Genomic DNA, 22957 nt, shown 5'->3' on the forward strand with positions numbered 1-22957 from the left:
CGCCATTGTCTCTTATTTTATGCTAAAATTGTCGCTGTGTTTGTGGATTTCGATGATTTCTCGTATCAGTCGGAAGCGATAGCCTATTGTTGAGGCTAGGACTTGAGTTTCTGTAAGTTTGATGCTGTGCGCTACCTCGCTGAGGGCATGTTCCGCCACTGCCGCCTTTTACACATGTCCCAATTTTCAATTTCGTCGCTGTTCTTTGATTCTCGTTTTAACCGATCCCTTCATGGTTTCTATGTAGCCGCTTCCAACATGGGATTCGGTAGATACCTGCAATCGCGAGGGAAGGTTCGTCCTTAACTTAGACATTCCTAGATCTTTGCCGTGGGCTTGTAGATTGTTTTTATCTTACGTTTCTCTCGGATCTTGCCAATTATGTCCGTAACTGAGCGAATGAGAGGCAGAAAAGCCCTTTGGGTGGTTTGACTCTTTTTGGCACGGTCCACGCCTACTGCTCTTTTGATGTCAAAAGTATCTGTTTTGAATGAAAGCTCATTCTAAATGTTTTAGTTGAGCTGCTAGGTGCTGTGGTCTACATATTTTCCTGGCTCTATCCGTAATGAGTCTTGCTGATTCCTTGTTTTTGACTTGGTTGGATAGCGTGTCAACGAAAATCCCACACGGAAAGGTGGAGACGCGGCTCATCTTCCTCAATGCCGAGATCTTCCACAAGTCCGGTTTCATAGCAGAGATATGTTTATATAAGATTTCTTAAAAAACTTTGAAAGTACTTGGAAGGAGAATGTGCCGCAGAGCAGTTCCAAGAGATAAATACTGAACGTTAGTAGACCACAAAGAAGAAATAATGTGACTTCCGCTTTAGGGTGGATCTTTGCAATGAGTCTTCCTTAGAAGGTCTGATGATAAAAAGGATACATAATATGTTATGTGCTATTGCACTACATACGACATGATGACGAAGGCTACTGGGAAGTCAAGCCGAGCGTTCTTTTTATAATTGTTCTGAAATTCATGAGAAACTCGATAACGAGAGCATACGACAGAAATGACTGCAGTGCATAACTGCGTATGTAACGAAATTTATTTTCTGCTATGTTTTGCTTATGTTATGTTATGCTTTGAATCGATATTCTGTACATGGTGTCAATTTTTCTTAGTTTCGTGGATGTAGGGTGGTGATAAAAAGTCTGCGTTTTTTTAAATTCAATTTCAGTATAATTATCTCGAATTCGAAGCAGAATATTGGAAACATAAAACGGATTCTTTGTACAGTTTTTCCCGTAGAATCCAGTGGTCCAGATAATTCTTCTATGTTATATTTTCTCAGATTCAAGTTGAACTTAGCTTTTTGGGACACCCCATATATTTTCACATATTTTAGTTTAATATGTGATATAATAATTTAAAATGGGGAAGGGTTTACTAGCTCGGACTGAATAAAACATGGTATTCAAAATTATGATAACTTTTATAAAATTGACTCAACAATAAAACTACAAAACTCATAACGTCAATTGAGAATCAACACTTTGCTAAGACACTCATGTGAAGAGTTGCAAATTTAAAAATACACTTAAACATCTAAAATGATGGAAATCGGAACTGTTAGAATAAAAACTTATGAATTTAATCGATTGCTAGATGTGATAAAATTGACTAAAATAGTTTCGCACAATATATAAAAAGAATTTGTCGTAGATTTAACAATTTGGTTTTCACAGTCAATATTGCTAACAAATTATTTCTCTGTACACCATAGAATCCTAACAAACATAATATGTTTGGTTTTATTTACAATATCACAATTCAATTGTTAAGTTTATGATCTGTAGAGAGCTGAAGCTTTACAAATCTTAATAATTCTCGCAGTTGTTATTATTTATAACATATAACATGTCAATGGTGAATGCATAAAATTTGAAACGAAAACTATTCGCATACAATCAATACACAATCAACAAGGTTTATTTCATCCCGAAAGTTTCTACTTCTATTTAATGATCACAACTGATAATATAATTATTAACTAACTAAAATGGTATTTATGCATGTATTAGAAGGTAAACATTGCGCTCGTCTGTGTATTAAAATTGACAATTAGAGCCAGAGAATGTTTCAATACAAATTTATCAATATACCATGTGCTTCAATTCCAGTGAAATCCACTGAAAAATTTCAGTTTTCATTAACATACTCAACGCTTTTAAATAAGCGTTTGAAAAATGTACATAAGTTTGTCAGTTCTTTTCCTATACGAAAAGTAAATGCAGATTTTTAGCACTACGAATATGTGCTAAGACAAATAAGCAGATTTTTCGATATATCAGAAGCCGTTACTTATAGGTATCTGAGTGTATCTAAGTACTGTTATTACATCAGATTAAAATTATTAATGCCTTTGGTTACAACACATTTTTCACGACAATTGCTAATATCCGTTTATATACATCGAAAGCAATTTACAATATTCACATTATTTCGAAATATGAAATCTACACTATATGTATATACGATCTAATATATAGGCAAGGGGTATTGTGTACGTTTTTCTAAAATATCATCATTTCGAATCTGCTTAATAAAAGTAAGACAAGAACTGTATTGAGAAATATATTCAATCATTTTTCAATGTTAATCGTTTGACTGTTTCAACTGACCATAATAAAGATGAACATTTTTTATTTGTAAAACCCGAATATATTTGAGTACTTTCTTAGCTCATTCACTAAATTGAGATTGCTGAAGTGAAAAGTGGGTCAAAAACTGATCGTTGCAAATGAGTAATGAATAATAAACATTATACGAGGACGAATTAACGAATAGCGGTTGGCTCAGTTAGGTTTGATATTGTAAATTATAATTTTTCTTGAAAACGACCGATATTAGAGTAGTAGTTAGAAAACAATGGCCAATGTTTTTCTTTCGAAACAACGGATAGTTCTTTATATTGCTAGTTTTCTGATTCTGTAGAAAATGATTGCAAAATAAATTCACTCAACACAGAAAATTAAGTCACTGGCACAAAAATTAGAGCACACTGAGCTAACGTTCGTAAAGTAAGTATTTTTGAGGAAATGTCTTCAATCGCGTCTGTGGACGGTAATATTGAACAGCCACTAATATATTTAACAAACGATGTATTTTATGTGTACGATGTTGCTTTATATTTTACAATTTTTGACACAAATACAAGATAAACACGCTATTAAAGTCATGCGGCTTAAGTTTGTGCTGTAATTAACAAATCGGCGTTTCAACAGTTGAAAATGTAAAGATTGTCGCACATATTATATTAGTAATCCGTTGTGATTTATTTCTTGAGATTGAGTCGTAAATTACATTAATTCCAATTACTAAAAAGCAAATGAGTAAAATGTTATATTCATTAAAAATAATCGCTTTTGAAGGTTTTTTAATTCCAATCATCACTATCAAAGTGATAACTGTTTCGAAAAAATGATGATATTTCAAATTGACAAAGCGTTATAAATCAGCTAGAGCGGGGTACCACGAGGTTTTAAGCCACCGAAAGAACAACGTTAATGTGCGATGCTTACTGTAAGCTTTGAGGGAATGTTGGCGTTCAACTGCATTAGGTGCAAAACACTTTCTCCTAGGGATACTAAATAATGGGAAGGTGTTTTCTTGGATCCCATTCTAATGGAACTTCATGGTAATAGTTTCTAAATACAACTAATTTATCGCGACTACTTATTTTATATTGCACAGAAATTTACATCCAACACACTTCAAAGTGCGTTTCGTATTCATTGTTGTGTAGCGTCTTCACTATTTTATCATTTTCCAGATGTGGCCCACAATAACAAAGCAAATTAATTGAAACAGAAAAATAACACATTGTTTAAAAATATAATTACAGTTGATAACGAATCACCTTCATTTTCGATTTTTTAGACATCATAGACAGTGTGGAATTGTCATATGGGCTAAATTCAATATTAGATGTTCTTGAATTTCTATAGGACTTGCATGTATCTTGATGGAATTCCTATGGAGTTTGGTCTCAATGAGAGTTGACATTTTCTGTCGTGGTTGAACGCGGTAATCATCCAGAAACCAGTGTAAAACATATGGAAACATATTGAAATTTACATATCTAACTTAATTTCAGCTAAATTGTCAGAACAAATTCGAAGCCGAACCTAAATTACTTAAAGCATTATGGAAAACGCTTTGGAATGGTAATAACCTTTGTGGGAATTTGCTTATAGAACCATCTTTATATATAAGAATATGGTCCGTCAGTGAGAGCGCTACACAGCAATAGTCAAGAGTTCTCATCCTTGTTCGTGCCTCCTCCTCCTGTTCCGCTCCCTTGGCCGGTTCCGCTTCGACCTCCTCTGACCTGCTTATATTCCAGACCGGGATCGAACTGCATTAAAACGAATACCTAGAACAAGTAAATAAACCAAAATGTCCTCAAAACAAAACTCAAAAGTAGAAAGCCGTGCAAGAAATGTGACCAGTAAAAGTATTAGATCGCCGACTAATTCTAACATGTTAGAATTAGTTACCACCCTATAACGTCAAACGTCGGAGAGTTCGACTATATAATATATTAATGAAATGTAAGAGCATCCAACGTTTATAAAATAATCGTTCATTTGTTCAATCATTCTAACCGACTTTAGTCCTCTGATTATGATGCGATTGATGATGATTTGGACAAGGATTTTAAACATTTTTGCATTTAACAGAACGTTGTCTTTGTTTTCGAAGTATCAAAAATGTACCTGTACAATTTTCATTATTGACTATAATAACAATTTCAAAAATCTACCCTTAAAAGAAATTGTTCAAGATTGTTCGAAAGACATGATACCTCCATCATATAGGTATAAATATATCTAAGTACATATGTTTTCTTCTATTTACTTGATCTGTAGGTAACAGATGAAAGTCATCGGGAGGATTAGTAATAACGTATCGTTTACTACTAGCATCGCAAGATGAGCTGGTGTCTCTAAATCGATAAAGTCCTATACACAACATTCCGAATTGCTTAAGAGCGGCGACGAATAGATCTCCATATTTTCCCGTTTCTCCAAATTGAGCCAAAGGTCCATCGTAGAGAGATATTTGACCAACTCGGCATCTGTCTCTATTGGAGAGACTTTCTGGAGTGCTACAATAAGAGACAATTTGTGTAGGAACAAACGTTTTGTAATATGCATACCTGTAACCTCCTCTTAAACCAGCTCCTTCAGCCAAGATCAATTCCAGTTCGGGCGTTGCACCTCCGGTGATCAGTGAACGTATAAGTGTTAAAGCATTTTGATTGAAATACGTCTGGAAAATATATATTCTGTATTAAACCTTAATTAGTAATATTTAAAAACTTGAATTGTAGTGATTTATTATAGTTTAAAGAAAACTCAATTTATGTGACCAATTAGAACCTTATAAGGAGAGGAAATGGGATTAATAATGATCAGCTTGATTAATTAACCAAGTGTCGTTGGGTGCTGACCAGTGGCGGCGCGTGGGTAATTATTTGATTATTTACTAGCTTAGAAAATCGAAGGAGGCAAATAATTTATCCACCATTCTTGTGATTCGCTAAATCAAAATAATCCGATCAGACCACCAATGCACCAAGTACAGTGATCTGCTCACTAAACAAACCGAAACCATGATAAAATAAAAGCCGTACACGTACTAAATGTGCACAATGGAGAATTGAAAATATCTCACTTCTGAGGTAATTTAATTTCTGATCTTTGCGCTTTGTACAAATTGTTTTTGGAATTAATTGTTATTTAAATGATAAAATTATTTCCAGAATGATAAAACTTGAATATGTTTTTTTGTGAATAGACATAGAAACTTAAAACCCAAAACACTAACCAAATTAATACGATGATTATACTTAGCTTGCTTTAAATTAGCCAATAATAAATTCCAAATGAAGTAAAGTTTTTGCAATATTAAAATTTGGAAAGAATGTCTTCTGTCCTGAAATGTACAGCGTCTTCTGCGATGTGGTTATAATACTTACCGTTGACATAAGTGAATCTAAAACACTAACAGCAAAGGCAGTGCCACAGGCAAATGGTTGTGTTAAATATAATTCTGTATCTGGATCATCATCGTCGTCTTGATCCAAGAATTGGACATTACTATCGTTGACTAATTCTAGAAAAAAACAAACATTATAATAATAATCTATAGACTGTGTCTTAGTGGCTTCTGCCGATTAATATTTTATCCCAATCCCAACAAACGATCTATGGCTATTTAGGAAATATTCAAACCTCGGGCGATATATATATTAACTGTTCTTTGCTACAGTTATCTATGAAAGCCAACCAACTTTTGTTGATAGATACGGCCCTATGCTGATTGAACCAACGTTTCTTTTCAATTTTAATATGTGCTCTATTACAAAACATTAAGGTTTCAAGGTTTAGGCCTTTTAGGAATAATTTGACAATTTTTGCAAAGTAGCAAGGGATGAATTTAGAAAAAGTCTTATTGAAAAACAGCTCATAAAATATTGTAAAAGAAATATTCCGAATATGCTGATATTTTCATGACGCGGCCTAGCATGACTTGAGCTTGCATGACTGAGATGTCTTTCGTATGTATCGCTGTGTATCGAATTACTGTACTCGTATTAAACCACTAGATCGCATTGGGTTAAACAAAATTTTAAAATTTTTACGTTTCTCAACTTGCTTCAATCTCTTTAGAGGTTAAAAATTGATAAAATTATAATTAGCGAAATTTAGTTCTTGGGATGAGCAATCGAAAAGAGCAGGACAACTGACTAATTATTTTCAATCGTTTCTGAGATTATCATATACAGGGTGATTCAAAATTGGCATCATTTCTCTGGAGGTGTTGTCTGGCGGTGTTTCAGGAGTACAGAAAAAACAGTAAAAAAATTAATTGTTGTTAAAAACTGAGAAATTTGCAAAAAACTATATCAGAAACACGGCAACAATGTTCTTCAAGGTAATCTGCCTAACTAGCATCACGTAAATACGTAGAAATTATCGAAAAAAAATGTCTATATTTTTAAAATGTTTAAAAAAATCTCCATTGGATGCAATATCTAAGATTGTCAAACTTTTTCGTGTCTTCTTCTTCTTTTGGTATCAGCCGGCCTGTCTAAACAATTGTAAAGTTGTCATCCCAAACTACTGCCGGATGTTTTGCAGCCACGAGTTCCTTCTTCCTGGTCCTCTTCTGCCGTCGATCTTTCCCTTGTTGTAGTCGATATTGATTGTTCCTGCTAATATGCCCGAAGTACTCAATTTTTCTTCTCTTCACTGTGAATTCTACCTCTTTCGGTTTTCCCATTCCCCATTTCAAGTACTTCTTCGTTAGTTATGTGCTCGAACCATGAGATGCTCAGAATTATCCGGCATATTCACATTTCGAACGCTTTGAGCTTTTCATCAGTTGTGGGCTTAGTTTTCTGCTGACAAAAAATGTTTTCATTTTATTGAATACAGTTCTTGCCTTCTCAATTCTGCGTCTAATTTCTACGGGTTTATCCCAGTTCGCATTGTCCATATTCCTCGCTAGTTGCATTAATTTTCTCAAGAAGAGTTTGAAGATCCGCTAGGCTAGTTGCGAGGATAACAGTATCATCTGCATATCTGATGTTGTTTATGTTTTAGCCGTTCATTTTTATCTCTTCAGGAGAGTCTTCTAGTGCCTCCCGAAATATCTTTTCAGAGTAGATGTTAAATAAGGTCGGCGAGAGGACGCACTCCTGACGAGCGCTTCTGTGGATGGTCCGAGGATCTTTCTGTGTGTTTTTGAAAGAACATGCATTTTGTCTAGTTGTTCAGTCTCGTTACATTTCTTTTTGCAGCTTTGATTTCCTTCCTTATTGTCGTGTGTACTTTTTTAGTTTAGTCGATTTGAATCGAACACTAAATGGGCATAGTCCTATAATTGTTTATACCATTAGATAGCTGACGGTACGCTGAATTTGGTGTTATATGCTCTAGCCGGCAATTTTCAACCATGTCGGAGATGATTTAAAAAAAATCTGAACGTTTTATGTGCAAAACGCTTCATATATCATTATACAGCATTCATTCCTCGCCCAAATATGTCCGATGATATGTTTCTTTTCACTCTTCACTGTGCCCAAAAAGACGTTCATGCATTTTGCCATCTTATAAAACGTAAAGTTTTGAAACTGGTTATTGAAACTGATCCGGTTCGTTTAAACGATTCGGATATATGCCGTTTTTAAATATTGATACGTCGAAAATGGGACAGTTCGGAGTTCAGGAAAAGTGCGTTAAATTAATACCTACTCGTTGAAAATGGATTTAACATTTTCAGCCGCTTCAATCTGGCTCTTACCAAAATAGATTTCTAAAATCTTCCTGGGAAATCTTAAATTGAAAATGCGAGTGGATCGGACAGAAAAATATGTTTCGCTCGTAAGCCGACTAATATTGATTTATTTCGTTCTGGTATTCCATTACCGAGGAGCTAATTTTCTTGCGTAATGTGTGTAAACTTCTTGCTGTCCGTTTAAGTGATTTTTATAAATGTGCTACTTCAAAGTTCCAAATCCCGTTTATTTATTGAACTTTTCCAGATTGACCTTTCGAGGTTTTAGAAAAAAGTTTGTAAACTCTTGTACTTACCTGTAATCATAGGAACATTCGCTCCGTAAACAGAGCCTCTCCTTTGCAAGATAATTGGGCTGCCCACTGGCGTACCATTTTCGGCATTTTCACTGGTCTGACTCAGCACTCCTATCGTGTCATCAAAAGTCATAGCTTTAATATTGAGGGATGCGAGAATCGCCTCTTTATCAGCTAACGTAGGGTCGTCGTTGCTCGGTACTTTCGCTGAGAGAATGCAGCACATATCACATAAGTTTACGTTCACAGCACGAAGATCGGCTCTGCTTAATGGAGAACCCTGAAATAATATTCATGTTAAATCTAGGCACTACGCATTATTAATATTTATTATCTAAATATCTACTTAGTTGCATTAATAAGTTTGAAACTAAATATATCAAATTATCGTTTTCGATCGTATATATTGTGTGTAGCTCACTCATAGGAACTATCTAATGTTTCTGTGTAATCAAATCAATTCGTTGATTTCTTTCAGTTTTATCCAAATTGCTTTCGATTGTTAGATTCGGTTTAAAATATTCAGAGTTATCGCAATTGATGATATAGCGTTCACGAAGGTGAGTCGGAAAACAGCACTGCTGGCAGGACTTACCAACAAGTGTTGAAATGGGTATATGGTGATGGTGGAAACCGTGAGTGTTACTTGACATCCTTACAGTGCTTTAATGTTGTTATAAATCGAACACTATGTTTTGCGTAATCGCAGGAGTCGCATCTACATTGTAAAAGCGATTCATAAAGCGGCCCATACATTGTCAAAGAAATTGAGCAACACGTACTTTGACTAGTTTAAAAGATCTTTGAATTGTTCAGCTTTGTTGTTGAATTGTTGCTTTAATTGTTGAGCGTAGTTGTGCAAGGTTTTTTAGTTTGGTATCTTTCCATTTTATTTTCTGTATACGTGCGCGACAATACACGAGTATTTGTGACTATGTCGACTGCAGAATTTTGGTGCGGAAAATTAGGAAAGACGTATATAAAAACAGAAATATGAAAGCTGCCGCTTACGATACGTTGAGCGTAAAATTAAAGAAAATTGAATCTTAAAAGGGATTGAACATATGTTATTTGCAAAAGTGTTCCAAAAGAATGAGAATCCAGTGTCAAATAATTTTTGTAGTGAAAATGGTTTTCTGCAGTTTTTCAATTAGACTGTCAAGGGTCGGTATTTTCTTTAGCCTGTCTTTTCTGAAATGTTTTAATTTTTATTTTCGTTTTTAGGGCCCTTTAAGGCTAGGTTGCTTAAATCGTCGGTCCATAATTTCAACAAATTGGCCGAATTTCTCCTCACTTTTCTAGTTATTTTCATATTTTTGAAGTTCGTTCTCTTCTTGATTCTCCATTCTTTTATCTTTCGGGTTACTCAAAAATGTTTAAGTAATAGGTTTCCTTATTTCTTCTTCGTCGATATAGATGGGCTTCAAATAAAGCGAAAAATCACGTCCCGCTCAATAAAAATAATCAACTTTCCTTTTTCATCTTCCCTATTTAAACTACATTATACAGGGTGTTTCATGTATAAAACACAATAACACTATTTTGAAAACTTGATTTTGCAATCAGAAACCTAGAGGTTAGCATATTTTCATTCTGGCTTGAAGTTAGTAGCAAATTTGATTTCTTACAATTTTTAAGGGCCTCTTGGACACCGTGCCGTTTTGTATTTAAACCGTGATTAAGCTGATCCTCCCCGACATGTTTGTAATTTCTTCAATTTAACTGCCGTCTCGTGGATCGAGTGTTTGCACAAAATATTTAAAACTGCTAATAACTTTAAAGTGTTTGAAATAATAAACAATATCTTCTCCTCCAACACAAAGCAGCAGTCTTGTTGTCTCCTCTATTTTGAGTAAATATGGAAGTATTGCGATTGCTTCTCATACATTTATATTTTTGACCGTGGTGCTGTTTACATATTTGTTCCTCAAAACAGTGATGTGTTGAAAAGTGAATTAATCGTAATCCCGAAATAATTTCTCTCACTAATCATTCATTATTGTACTAAAACATATTACTTACATTCAGGACAGATATTTTTGGTAAATTCTGCAGCATTTTCCACTCTCTGCGAATATAGTCGACTGACCCCACGATAACAACATGTTTCAATTCATGGTAATGAAAATTGCTGGCTCTGAGAGGCATAACTAGATTCCGCAGCCCTATCAAAGGCGAATCTGGATCAGCAAATAGACAAACGACAACGTGTCCATTTAATACTGTCATGGCGGCTTGGTTTCGATCCTATAAACACGAAAGATTTCAAATATATTAAAATAGTCAGCAATTATTATTAGTAAGGAGAAGATTTATTAGTTATCAGTTAAGGATGCCTATACAAATGAGCAAACAGGTAGTCTAGGCGGACAAGCGGGTTTACAAAGATCAGCAACTCTACTATAAAGTTATGCTCAAGTCTACATTGCGAGAGCTTGAGCAGATATGGTTTCTCGACTGAGTTAGTTGAGCCATTCAAGTTTAATTAGTTTAATCCGTTTGTATTTATTTGTCCAAATAAGGGGTGATTCAAAATTGACTTCATTCTTGTGGATGTGTTGTCTAGGGGTTTCTTCGGCAACATTGACTCTCAAACTCTCAACCTCAACAGCATATCGGAATAATCAATTTGCTTGTAATAAACACGGATTACGCGTATGTAATATTTTGAATATTTAACCGATATTCAGTCGCTCCAAAGATCGTCAATTTTAGCAGTATGGGCACTGTTATACATTTGAAGTTTTGAAGAGCACAATTTAAAAAATAACCAGAATTAAATCTTTTAGAAACGTTGCAAGCTTTTCTAGCTCACTTATAAACAAACACAACTCTCCTTTAACAGGACACTTAATCAACAGTCGCGGACACTGCTTTGGTCAGAGACAAGTCTTCTCTCTGCTTTGGTACCCAATGCAAGTAGAAACCTATCTCAACCTGACACAAGACCTTTGTTAACTGGACACCTTAGCTCCGTTGGTATTAAATTAAGTACGTTTTTATGTGTAGTTTGGATGACCTGCAGAGCCTAAAAGCGGGGAATTACCAAGTTAGGTTCTGAAAATCCCCTGATTTCTTTGACCTCTGCTGTTCTTGGTATTTTTTGTTCTCTCGTCTCTCGCAGTGTGTATTGATCATTGGATCCACTTGTCAATCACAAGTTTAGCTAGTTTCATTTCTTGTTAACTTATTTGTAGTTTTGGTGCAATGGCACCGAGTAAAAACTTTTATCTTTAAGGGAAAATATTGAAGTAACGAATGCGAGTAAAAAATATAATTTATCGATCAGTTTAAGCAAGCATCACCAAAGTTTAACATTGGTAGAACTCAAGCGGTTGAACTTATTCAAAACCAAGAACAGCTAGGTTTGAAGTGGGAAACAGGAAACATCAACACTGATACGAAAAGAAGTTTTTTGAAAAGGACTTAAAATTGACAAATTGTGTTGTGATTGGGTCGCGCGTGATCGAAGTCAAAACATCATTTCTATACCTTTAGTAAAAGCTAAAGCTCAAGAAATAACATCAGAGCATAATGTTACTATCTGTCGAGCTTCCAATGGTTGGCTGGAAGAGTGGCGTAAAAGACGTAATTAGTTTTAAGTGTATCTCCGGGGAATCAGCTGATGTAAACCAAACAGACCTGCAACAATTCAAGGACATACTTCCATCCTTCCTCCTTGGGTACCAGCCAGAAGATGTGGATTTAACCGTTAAAACTCTCAGTTTTAAAAGCGAGAAATGTTCGGGAGGAGAATTATCTAAAGAAAGGCGGTCAATTTTGTTTTGCGTTAATATGACGGGCCACAAAGAAGAATTGCTTATCTACGAAATATTTACCTACGACTTGGCGGTTTGATCAAAAAGCATGGATGACCAAGACCTTATGGCTTAATGGTTGCTAAAATTTGATAGAAATATGGTGAGACAAAAGCAGAAGATATTATGGTTCTTGACCAACGGAGCGTCTCATTCTCACGAGATAAAACTTTAAAACATAGAACTATTCTTTTTACCGCCGAATACAACATCCATCTGTCAACCTGTGGATCAGGACATCATAAATAAATTATTTTATCGCGGATTAAAAAAAAACCATTTTATCCAAGATTGATGAAGAGAGTCCGAGTCATGGTCATACATCAAAGTCGATACACGTTTTATAAGCTCTTTATTTTCTTAAAAGTGCTTTAAACAAGGTGGTCCACAACACAATACAAAATTGCTATAACAAAGCAGGTTTCTAGAAAGATAAAAACAGTACTTGCGTACAGCCAAAGAAATATGAGCATAACGACTGAACATTTTGAGAATTATATTAAACTTAATCATATGCTTGCAAGAGAGCAGATGTTTTGATATTAAGATGCGCCTAAAGAAAGTTTTTTCGAAAAAATCGAATCTCAAACAACGGTATAAATCGAGTCGGAAGGAAAAATAATGTTTGAAAGTACAGGTGAATTTATTTCTTATTGTGAAGCTTTAAAGACAGTTACCACTTTAGAAAATTTCTGTAAGGGTGACTACATTGCCTTTAAGCATTTGAAAACCTTAGAAGATAGTTTTTAGACATGATATTTGAAACAGAAACTGTTCAAGTTGCGTCTATCTAGCACATTAGATTTTGTAAATAAGTTTGTAATAAGTAATGAAACTGTTAATTCATATATTTTTAACTTTTTTTTAAAGTTTAGTGTCATAAGTGTTTTATTCATTTTGATTTTATGTACTAATCTACAAAATATTAATTATTATTACAAGCCGTGCAACTCTTTAATGGATATTTTTAAATCCCTCTATTAAGCGAACATATTTAGTAGAACCATGAGTCTCCGGTTATAAGAGGTTTCACTGAACCATAAAAACTGGAGAAACCGGGTCGGTCAGTCATTAGTCCTCAGATGTAATAATAGTTTGAGTTAGCTTATAAAATGTTACACACTTTACAAAAGAGAGATTTGCGAAACATCAAACAACATTTCTTATAAATTAAGACGCGATAGCCGATTTTCAACAACTTGCATTATTATTATGTATAATATGTCCTATAATTCATCCTATGCTGGGTAGGTACTTTTTGGACGTATAGGATATGAAATCAAATAATTTTTTTGATAACTTCTAACGTGTTAATATTAGTTCGATATCACTTTACTTACCAAAATGCACTCTTCTAAGTTTCTAGCCGGACCCCAGTGAAACATACCCGTACTGTCGTATTTCATCTCAGTCTTTTCAAAGTCAAAATCTTTAGCTTGGTCGTCGGCAAGGCCCACGGGGAGAGCTACCCCGTTATTGTTCTGGTTGGTGCCTCCACTGCTTCGGCTGGTCGGCCTAAAAACCAACATATACCTTTTTAGAAAAATTGGATTTATGGGAACCCGAGCCATGTCAACGGTTTTAGTCATAAAAATACTTAACCCAACTCATTAAATCCACTTGGCTCAGGTCTAAGTCATTGTACTAAAACACCAAAAATAGTTCACGTTTGCTAATGCATAGACATATTTGGCAGTATCTTACGATAGTTTCGTTGAATTCAAAAATGTACATGCAGTTGTTAGATTAGCAACCGGACACCCAATAGAAGATGTTAACATTTATAATCTACATGCGTCTATGTTAAAAAATACTAGGAAAAAAATGTGGCTGACCTATCAGCAGATAGCGGAAAGTTAGTAAGCAATAATTGCAACAAAACGATGCATCAATAAAAAGCAAAGACTATACGAAACAATTACATTACTTAGTTATGAACATGCAAATATAGACTTTAGCTGTTTTCGACTCATCATATGAAATTAAATACTTACAGCACAACAATTTGGTTTCAATAACAATGTATCTCTGTTTGTATGTAAACTGGCTAATAGTAAATGGACATATGTAGAGCACATGGACATATGTATGTGTCCAGCCGAACCCTGATTATGAGAAATGAACAGATAAAACTTTTTGCCTTTTTTTTAAGTTATAATATTAGAGCTTTGTTGCAATGCTTTGGTAGCATTTATAGTTTAGCAGGTTAGGAGCATTTAATAAAGCAGACAGGGTATTCCCTGGCTTGGTTTAAAAAGGGTTGGAGCCATTCATTCGACCCCTAGTGGGCCTCGTTACGACTTGGGATTCTTTAGAATAAATGTCTAGGCAATCGGGTGTGTTTAAAGCGAGGTGTTTATTTCTCGGTATTAACAGCTATGAAAATTAATGGAGAATGCTTTAATTAGAGGAAATTAACTGATAGGGCCAAACCCTATTTTTCTATCATCTTCGGTAGTTAACGTCGTTAAATGATTATTCAACACGGAATGGTAATACCAAATACATGAACCAAATTGGACGAAAAAACGAGGCGCCCAAAATTCAATCAAGAACTCTGTACTTCACTTTCGTGTTTAATGTAATGTTTTAAGATCACACCGACTGAAAGGCTCACATATGTTAACATAAGTTAAAGTAAATGAAATTTATATCGAATTTTACCTAAAGTAATACTAACAACACGTTTATTATTTAATTTCACTAATTGCGTTGAAACAATGCGAATTATTGTTTGTGCTTAGACGATTTACGTGTCGTTGGCTCCCAACACAGAAGTAACTGCTGAAAGTATTGATACATTGATCCTTAAAACGAATAGCTAACATTGGGTTACAAAAAACATACACTTCAATGCTGATTTTGCTATTTAACTTGATGTGATGAGTTAAAAACCGTCTAAATTTTGTTATACGCAAAAAATTGTTCGCCAGCGCAGCAATGGGCCACAAAATCAAAGGGCAATCTAATACAGAGCATAAAGACGTTTTAATCACGTTGCAAAACACCGTTTTACAGGATGCTCCCATACAAAAGTGGAGCAGTTGATATTTTCTTTCAAATATACATATACAGGATGTCCCATGACTCGATGGCCATAGCTGAAGAGTGTAATCCTTGATCAATTTAATGTCGAAAATAATAAAAATAAAATAATGCAGTAATAATTTTAAGAGAGCATGGAGAGTAAAGTAATGCATTGTTTTATAACTAGTACAACATTTATTACTGATACAAGTTTTGGTTCAAAATGTCCTCCCACTGCCTCACTCCATATTCTTACTCTTTTGATAATTACAGACGTAGCTTTCCAGAGAGTCTGAGTCGTACCGATGGATGCAGCTGCAGTCATAATATAATATTTCCATTTATTGGGGAAGTATCCCCAAAGATAATGACCGAGAAGTGCTAGATCCCGTTACCTCACACGCCAGAGGACTAGACAATGAATCTATCAGTTAGCAACGTTTTTTTTCAATTTTTAAATTTTACTAAGTGAAGAAAATTTTTAGTTAAAAAACTTAATTTAAAAGTTTAAGACGAAAATGTCTCATAGGCTTTCGTACATTCTTAATAATCTATTTGATCCGAGCATTATCTAATGACTACACGCCGATTTGCTTGAATTAATAGAGAATGTTCCCCTGCAGAATAGAATTAACATGGGGTTTCAGCATGATGGCACACTTCCAAATTAATAATAAAAGGTGGAAACGTAAAAAAAATATCAACGTGCCAAATTGGTGATCTAAAAGTCCAGTTCTCTAACCTGTGAGGACATCGGACCTAACACCTCTCCACTATTACGTTTTTGGGGATGCAGGACAAGTGTAGTTTATTCAAATAAATCAAGTCTGAAGAGAGCGAATGCAAAATTTGAAGACAGCAATTACAGACATACAGTTTGACCCAGATACTTTTCAGACAGCTGCAGAGTCTTTAATTATAAGAAGAGCAAACATGTACTGTAACACAGGAAAGGCATTTTGAACCAAAACTAAACTCTTGTGTTAGTAATAACATTAATTTATTCAGCATAATAATCAATTTACTCTCCTTCCTCCGTATTAATATTACTCTGAACTGTCGAATAATTGAGTTTTGACCAAATTGACCAAGGAATAAGCCACGGGATACCCTGTACAAACGCTAAATTTATAATTAAGCATTTAAAATTGGAGAAAAATTGTATTCTTGCATGATTTATCGCAAGTTAATGTTCCCATATCAATTGAAAGCAATATGGCTATTTTTACGGCTATACAAACACAAACTACCAATTAAAAACTAGTTTTAAAAGCGATAAAAACGTTATAAATCTTCTTTTTTATTTGACTGTTACTAGCTGCTTTATTTGATTACCAATTAAAACAAAAATCAAAAAGACAAAATCTCACAATGCTACAGCAAGCCGCAACAGTTAAAAGTAAGAAGTGTTAGTACTGGCTAAAGCGTACATGAGTTTTTTGACTTCATAGGCAAGATGATAGCCGGCGTAAGTAGTAGTGTCTGGATCCGGCGGGCTGAAAATAGCACACTGCTGATAGCACACCACATATCATTATATCATATGGTAGATTTTTGTAACTCAACAAGTTTAAACTAAGAAAATTAAATTTATTATTATCTTAATTAATTAATTTACTTATCACTCAGTTTTAAAAACAAGAAAAAACCAAACAAGGAATGGAATGAATGATTGGTTCTGACACAGCTACGTTTATTTTATAAAGAAACACATTGTCTACTTTGTGAATCTATTGAACATAAATTAATATTTTCTACCACTTACAAAACATTTGAATTTACTTATTCAATTTGATGCGACCGACGAAACTGCTGCTAAATAAATTTCGCTTCATTCATAAGTGTAGTTTTTTCTCAAACATCTTTGAGATATTGTCGCCGCTCGTTTAGCATCTGATGGTAGGTTTCATAATGATTTTTCTGAGGTAAAAACTGTAGTACTTTTTGTTTGAAATACCGCATAATTTTTGTGTAGTCTCCAAGATTAACAATACTATTTTTACGTAGGCAATATTGGCAATCTTTTAAACCAGACCGAGTAATGTACAGTTGACGAGACATAGAAGTAGACGACTACTAAAGGCAATTTTTTCCCGATTTTCGTAAATCAGGCTTTGTGAAATACATATGTCAAATATACGTGCAATGTATGTCACAAACTTGTTTTAACTTGATAATTTCATTACAATTCTATAAAGAAAGTCTTCTCTTCGAATATAAAGTCAGATTTACACAAACATTTAATCGTCCACTTTCATGTGTCATCGACTGTACGTTTAAACAGCTTTAGCAGTTTAGCCGCGTCCGGACGCACAAGCTGAACTTTGTAACGTAACATGTTCATGCTTGCTTATACATCTAGACGTCATCCTAAATAAAACTCATACTATTTTAAACTTGAAACCGAAGTCCAAATTGTTCTCCAACAGGAAAACGAACGCTCTAAAGAAAAAAAAATATATGAATAAGTTTGAACATCGGAGACGCGAGCTGTAGCGCCGCTTACTGGGTCAGGGCTTCAACAGACGCATTCCTCCTGATATTTTTTCTTTTTAATACATATAATTAATTCCGTGTTCAAGTCATACAGTATATTTGTGGACTGCAAAAATTATTTATTTATCATTTTATTTATTATCAACTCAAAAATATTCTCTTAGCTCTTGATCATGTTTACGACTTACCTAATTCATCCCATTTACTCACACTTACCGAGAGTTGTAGGTAGGAGAAACCAAACTATCTGTTGCGTTTCTGGTTATGTTGGGTTTTACTTTATTAACTTGCTTGGTTGAATTAACCATGTTCATTGTCGGCACGGTGCTATTTCGGTGATTCTGATTCCTGTGAGCCACTAAAAAAAATTACAGTTTGTTATTATATGTGTACACACTTGGCTTGAGTGATAAAAATTATATGATAACTATTTGGCGAAAAATGTGTTTTTATAGAGGGGATCAACATAGTGTAATTCTAGCATTTACACAGAATAAATTATGATTTTAGTGTCAGTGCACATCGATAATGTAGCCCTTTTGAACATAATATGCATGTGAACTAATCTACGCAAATTGGAATTAACTAACTCAACATGGAAGGGACTATTTACAACAACACTTACTAAGTAGATCGTCATGACGGTTCAAATCACCTGAAAACAGAAAACGATTTATAGGAATCAATCTAAGGATTTCATACTCGCTTACAATCAGATTATATTATATTTACACTCACGTTTAACAGCTATTCTAGCTTCTACTAGACCACAACCGAAACTACTGATTTATGAACAAACACCTAACGAGAACAGTAGCTACCTAAAGCTAAAGAACCGAAAAGACAATAACTTTCGCGTCAAAATGGTTGGGATTTTTCAGGATTTTTTTTTGTTGAAGGAACTCATAGAAGCAGAGTTTGTCAAGAAGCAGTTGAATGTTTTCATAACTAAACTAAATGAGAACGAAACAAGAGGCATTCCAAAAAAACTGAAAATTAATGATAAATGAATGAGAATTGTGCAGTCAACTATAATATATTGCTTAAGGTGCAAGCTTGTTCAGTAATATCCAATTGGAAGCGTAGCCTTAACCGATATGGTGGGAAAACTTGAAAACTGAAAACTTCCATGTTTTTCAAAAATATCGCAATCTTTCAATTTTGTGAGTAATATTAAATAATTTGAATTACAAGCGAATACTTGTTTTAGAAAAGTTGAAGAAATAATCTTTCAGTAGAACAAACTGCGATCATCAAACGATCCACACAAAATAATATTTTCCTAAATTGTGACCATAGTTAAACGCCAAATCTCATGTAAAATTGAATATTTGCATTTATTTATGACAAGAGGTAACAAGATGTATGGACGTATAGTCTGATATCGGTTCTTAGGCCGGTATGCATAGGTAATAATTAATTGAACTTTCTTAATTTGATAATTTTTGCTGACATCTATAATTTAAGTATAGGAAATTTGAACCTGGCAAATTTGCAAAACCAACATATGAAAACTGCAAAACTTCTCAAACAAAGTCCTGCGAAAATTCACCAAGACCCTTTTGTATGTTCTAATTCTCACGGTCGGTCCGGCTTAGAAATAGGTCATAAGGGGAACTAAATTTATAGTCGTCAATACTTCTCTCGAACTGTAAGGCAAATGCACTCCAGGCCCTCATCAGCGTCAAAAAGGTTCCTCTGAGAAGACCTCTGCTTCTCAGACCCACTTTTTAATAAGACTCATTTAAATTACTTTCAGAATACTTACGAAACACAAACCAAAATGTTTTTCTGCGAGGATCTGGATCTTCAGGAGATCTTTTGACCACTTTTAATCACCGGTCCATCTTCCGATCCCATCCGGATCTTAACCAGATACAGCAAAAACAATTAGCCAGAAGGATTATACTACACCTGAGAAGTGGGGCCCTATACCTGCTGTGGTGGCAGCAACGCACCTAGAAGATAGAGACTCCAAAATCAAAGCCTCTGGTCCTCCAGGTTGGGGGGTTGAGGCCTCAGAATAGGAAGGAACAAAGACGACGATTTTTAGAACAAGGAACGTTCAAGGGCTCGTTAAGAAACTGAATGGGGTATTAAACGAACTTACTTGATTAAAAGTCGATATATCTGTTATCACTGAAACGAAAAAGGAAGGACAAAGCTCAAAAAGCTTTTTCTTTTTTTAGTTTTTTCTAACAACTTAATGATGAAATAACAAAAATTGGCAATTCTAGAGAACCGATAATTCTGCGAGATCTTCATAGCCCAATAGGAAAAAAAAGAAAGAAATAACGTAGTCGCTAAATATGGCGAAGAAGTAACCAACAACAACGGAGAAAGACTAATTGAGCTGTGCACGCTAATAGTGAAACAGCAAACATAGTTGAAGATAGAAGATGTAAGAATACAGAGGGATCCAACATGTGGAAATGGCCATTACTTACTAAGATCAAACATCAGATTCCAGGCATTCAACGAGGAAAGACAAACACCTGAAGAAAGTAATAGAGAAGAAAATGACGAGCGAAGATTCAATCTGAAAAGCCTCGAAAACGAAAGCGTAAAAATGTTATACCAAAAGAGATTAGATGAAAAAGTAAACACACAAAAGGCAGCGAACATGGTGATAAAGGGAGAACAAACGGATCTTGATCTGGAAGGCGGAGTTACCATCAAACAAACAAAAGAATATCGATGCTTGGGAGTTAAAATCACCGACGACTGACTTCGCGATAGTGAAATCAATCACCGAAAAGGCAGAAAGACCATCGCTCTTTTAAGTGCATTACTTTGGGACAGAAGCCTCACTATAGAAAACAAAAAGCTCATTTATAATGCGCTTGTAAAAAGCATAACCACCCTCGGATACAAGGTGTGGCCATTGAAAGAAGCGAGGAGAAAACGCTTAAAGCCACCGAAATGGATTTTTGGCGTCGAGCATCAGGAATATTAATAAGAGCATGCATAAGAAACGAGGCAGTGATACAAATGATGGGAATAACGCCTTCTATAACAGATGACTTCAAAAACAAACAACTAATATGGTTTGGACATATATAAAAAATGCAAGAACACCGCATCCCGAAGCAAGTGATGAACTGGCAGACAAGAGGACGAAGACGATCTATAGAGAACAACCGAGACAGAAATCGGAAGACGTCGTAGAACGTTATAAATCGATATGTAGATAGTTGACGGATGATGACGGAACATCTGTAGAATGATCTTCTATAAAATATTGACTATGTATACCGGCCTTAAATGTTTTCTGCCAAATTCTTACGCTATTTTCCATCAGAATTGGTCCATATGTTTAACCAGGTGTTTAATTTTATGCATGTGTTAGTTGTTTCTCCTGAACAAAAGAAAAAATCAACTTCGTTTATGATGTAACACTGTAGTCACTGTCGGAAAGAGAATCATCTTTTTTGGTCAGCTTTTGACTTGGAAAGCACTCCTTAACTATTGGAATTTACTTAAAATTATTATCATGTTGATATGCACCCATGAAAGAATATTAAAAAAGAGCTGCGGTATTATTATATTATTATTAAAAGATAGACTGTTTGTCGTTTCGGAAGAAAGATATTACTGAACGGAAATATTTGGTATCAATGAATTTTGTACAAGCTAAAGGGTTCTTTACTGTTTAGCGAATTATCGGCTAAATTTTGAGAAGTACCTCGCACATGAACCTTCTTGGGCAACTCTGGTGGTGTAAAAGTAGGGGGAGGATGGTGGTCATCTGTAAACCATAAATCATTCTCGCATTCAACTATGTTTTCCTAGCCTAAATCTATTGCTAGTTTATCACACTTTCAATCATTATTTCAGACTTTTCTTGAACGTTATTGAAAGCAGCTTGCAAACAAATATATTTATAATTTTGGAACAAGAAATTGCCTAAAACAACAAATGAATGAATCATTTCACTAGATACAACGATATTGTTAATACCTTTTTATTGGAATATTTCTAAATACTGCTATTTCAATTTCTAATTTTAAACTAATCTAGCTAAACTAAGCGACTGAATAGTTTCAATACAGTTTAAAAATAGACATGCAGCACAATAGTCAAAAACAATATACAGAGTTTACTGCATGCGGATGCAGATGCAAGTCATGCACTCCTCCTCTTGGACTCAATTTCCAAATGTTCAACAATTAAATTTTTACTAATCATATTGTTAGCTGGTGCTTACCACGTGAAGGGAGCTAGACAATCATGCAAAAAATGAAGAAAGCATTCCACAGAAACATTTGTTTAATGTTTTCCAACAACTGATGGTTCACATTTGTTCATTTATTTTGCATTTTGATTTGTACAAAAGCACCGAGAAATAAAATTATAACTGTCCGTAGTTAACCAAGAAGTAACTATAGATTTCAGTAATGGACACGCCAATGAAGAAAATGTCAGTGTTAATAAGTGGCTAAGAGCTTTTTGGTAAACATGCGAAAGTGAAGAAGGTCTGGACTTACTTGGAAACGATACATCCAAATCATCTGAGATGTGGTTAAAACAGGGAAATTGGTGAGTGGGTGAGTGAATGCACGAGTTTGAATGAGGCTTTATATTCAGATTTGGAAATTTGGCGCAAATTGCGTGAGTCATTTGACTCACTAGAGTGTATTTGAAATTATTCTAATTGTTGGTAATGTTATTAAACTTATTTGTGATGTTTCATTCGGACTATACCTTTATCCATTCTCAAGGAAAAAAATTGAATTAGGCATGAAGTTGGTTTGTACAGAGGATATTTAAAATGAACTGTAGATTCGCCGTCACCAACTTATCTGTGTAGAAATGAAATCCAAAATAACCAGCCTACTTGCTGACATTTGCGGTAATTAAAAAGACATAAACAAAACAAAAATTGTCGTTTGCGAACAATTAGAAAAAAATTGGAAAACGTCAAATTTACGGAATTGTAACCGTTTTAAAATTTTTCTTAATTTAAAAATCAAATTTAATAACGCATACTCGAAAAATTCAGTAGGTAAC

The 22957-nt window shown here is 34.6% G+C and overlaps 1 protein-coding gene across 1 annotated transcript in view; it reads right to left on the minus strand.

The window, feature by feature from the left end:
- Positions 1-1416: 1416 nt before the first annotated feature.
- Positions 1417-22957, minus strand: part of LOC109545660 (calcium-activated potassium channel slowpoke) — a 105569-nt gene continuing 84028 nt past the window's right edge. The window contains exons 21-32 of the mRNA XM_048661624.1: positions 22435-22458; positions 21633-21695; positions 18573-18602; positions 18164-18305; positions 16882-16947; positions 13765-13939; positions 10629-10853; positions 8607-8886; positions 5987-6123; positions 5165-5277; positions 4864-5113; positions 1417-4378 (exon numbers count right to left, since the gene is read on the minus strand). Coding sequence (XP_048517581.1) covers positions 4256-4378; positions 4864-5113; positions 5165-5277; positions 5987-6123; positions 8607-8886; positions 10629-10853; positions 13765-13939; positions 16882-16947; positions 18164-18305; positions 18573-18602; positions 21633-21695; positions 22435-22458 — 1628 coding nt within the window. The 3' untranslated portion in view covers positions 1417-4255. The remainder of the gene's footprint in view (positions 4379-4863; positions 5114-5164; positions 5278-5986; positions 6124-8606; positions 8887-10628; positions 10854-13764; positions 13940-16881; positions 16948-18163; positions 18306-18572; positions 18603-21632; positions 21696-22434; positions 22459-22957) is intronic.

The sequence above is a fragment of the Dendroctonus ponderosae genome, unplaced genomic scaffold, assembly GCF_020466585.1.
Source record: "Dendroctonus ponderosae isolate FM_Combo_2020 unplaced genomic scaffold, Dpon_F_20191213v2 Dpon_F_20191213_1, whole genome shotgun sequence".
Classification (NCBI taxonomy): domain Eukaryota; kingdom Metazoa; phylum Arthropoda; class Insecta; order Coleoptera; family Curculionidae; genus Dendroctonus; species Dendroctonus ponderosae.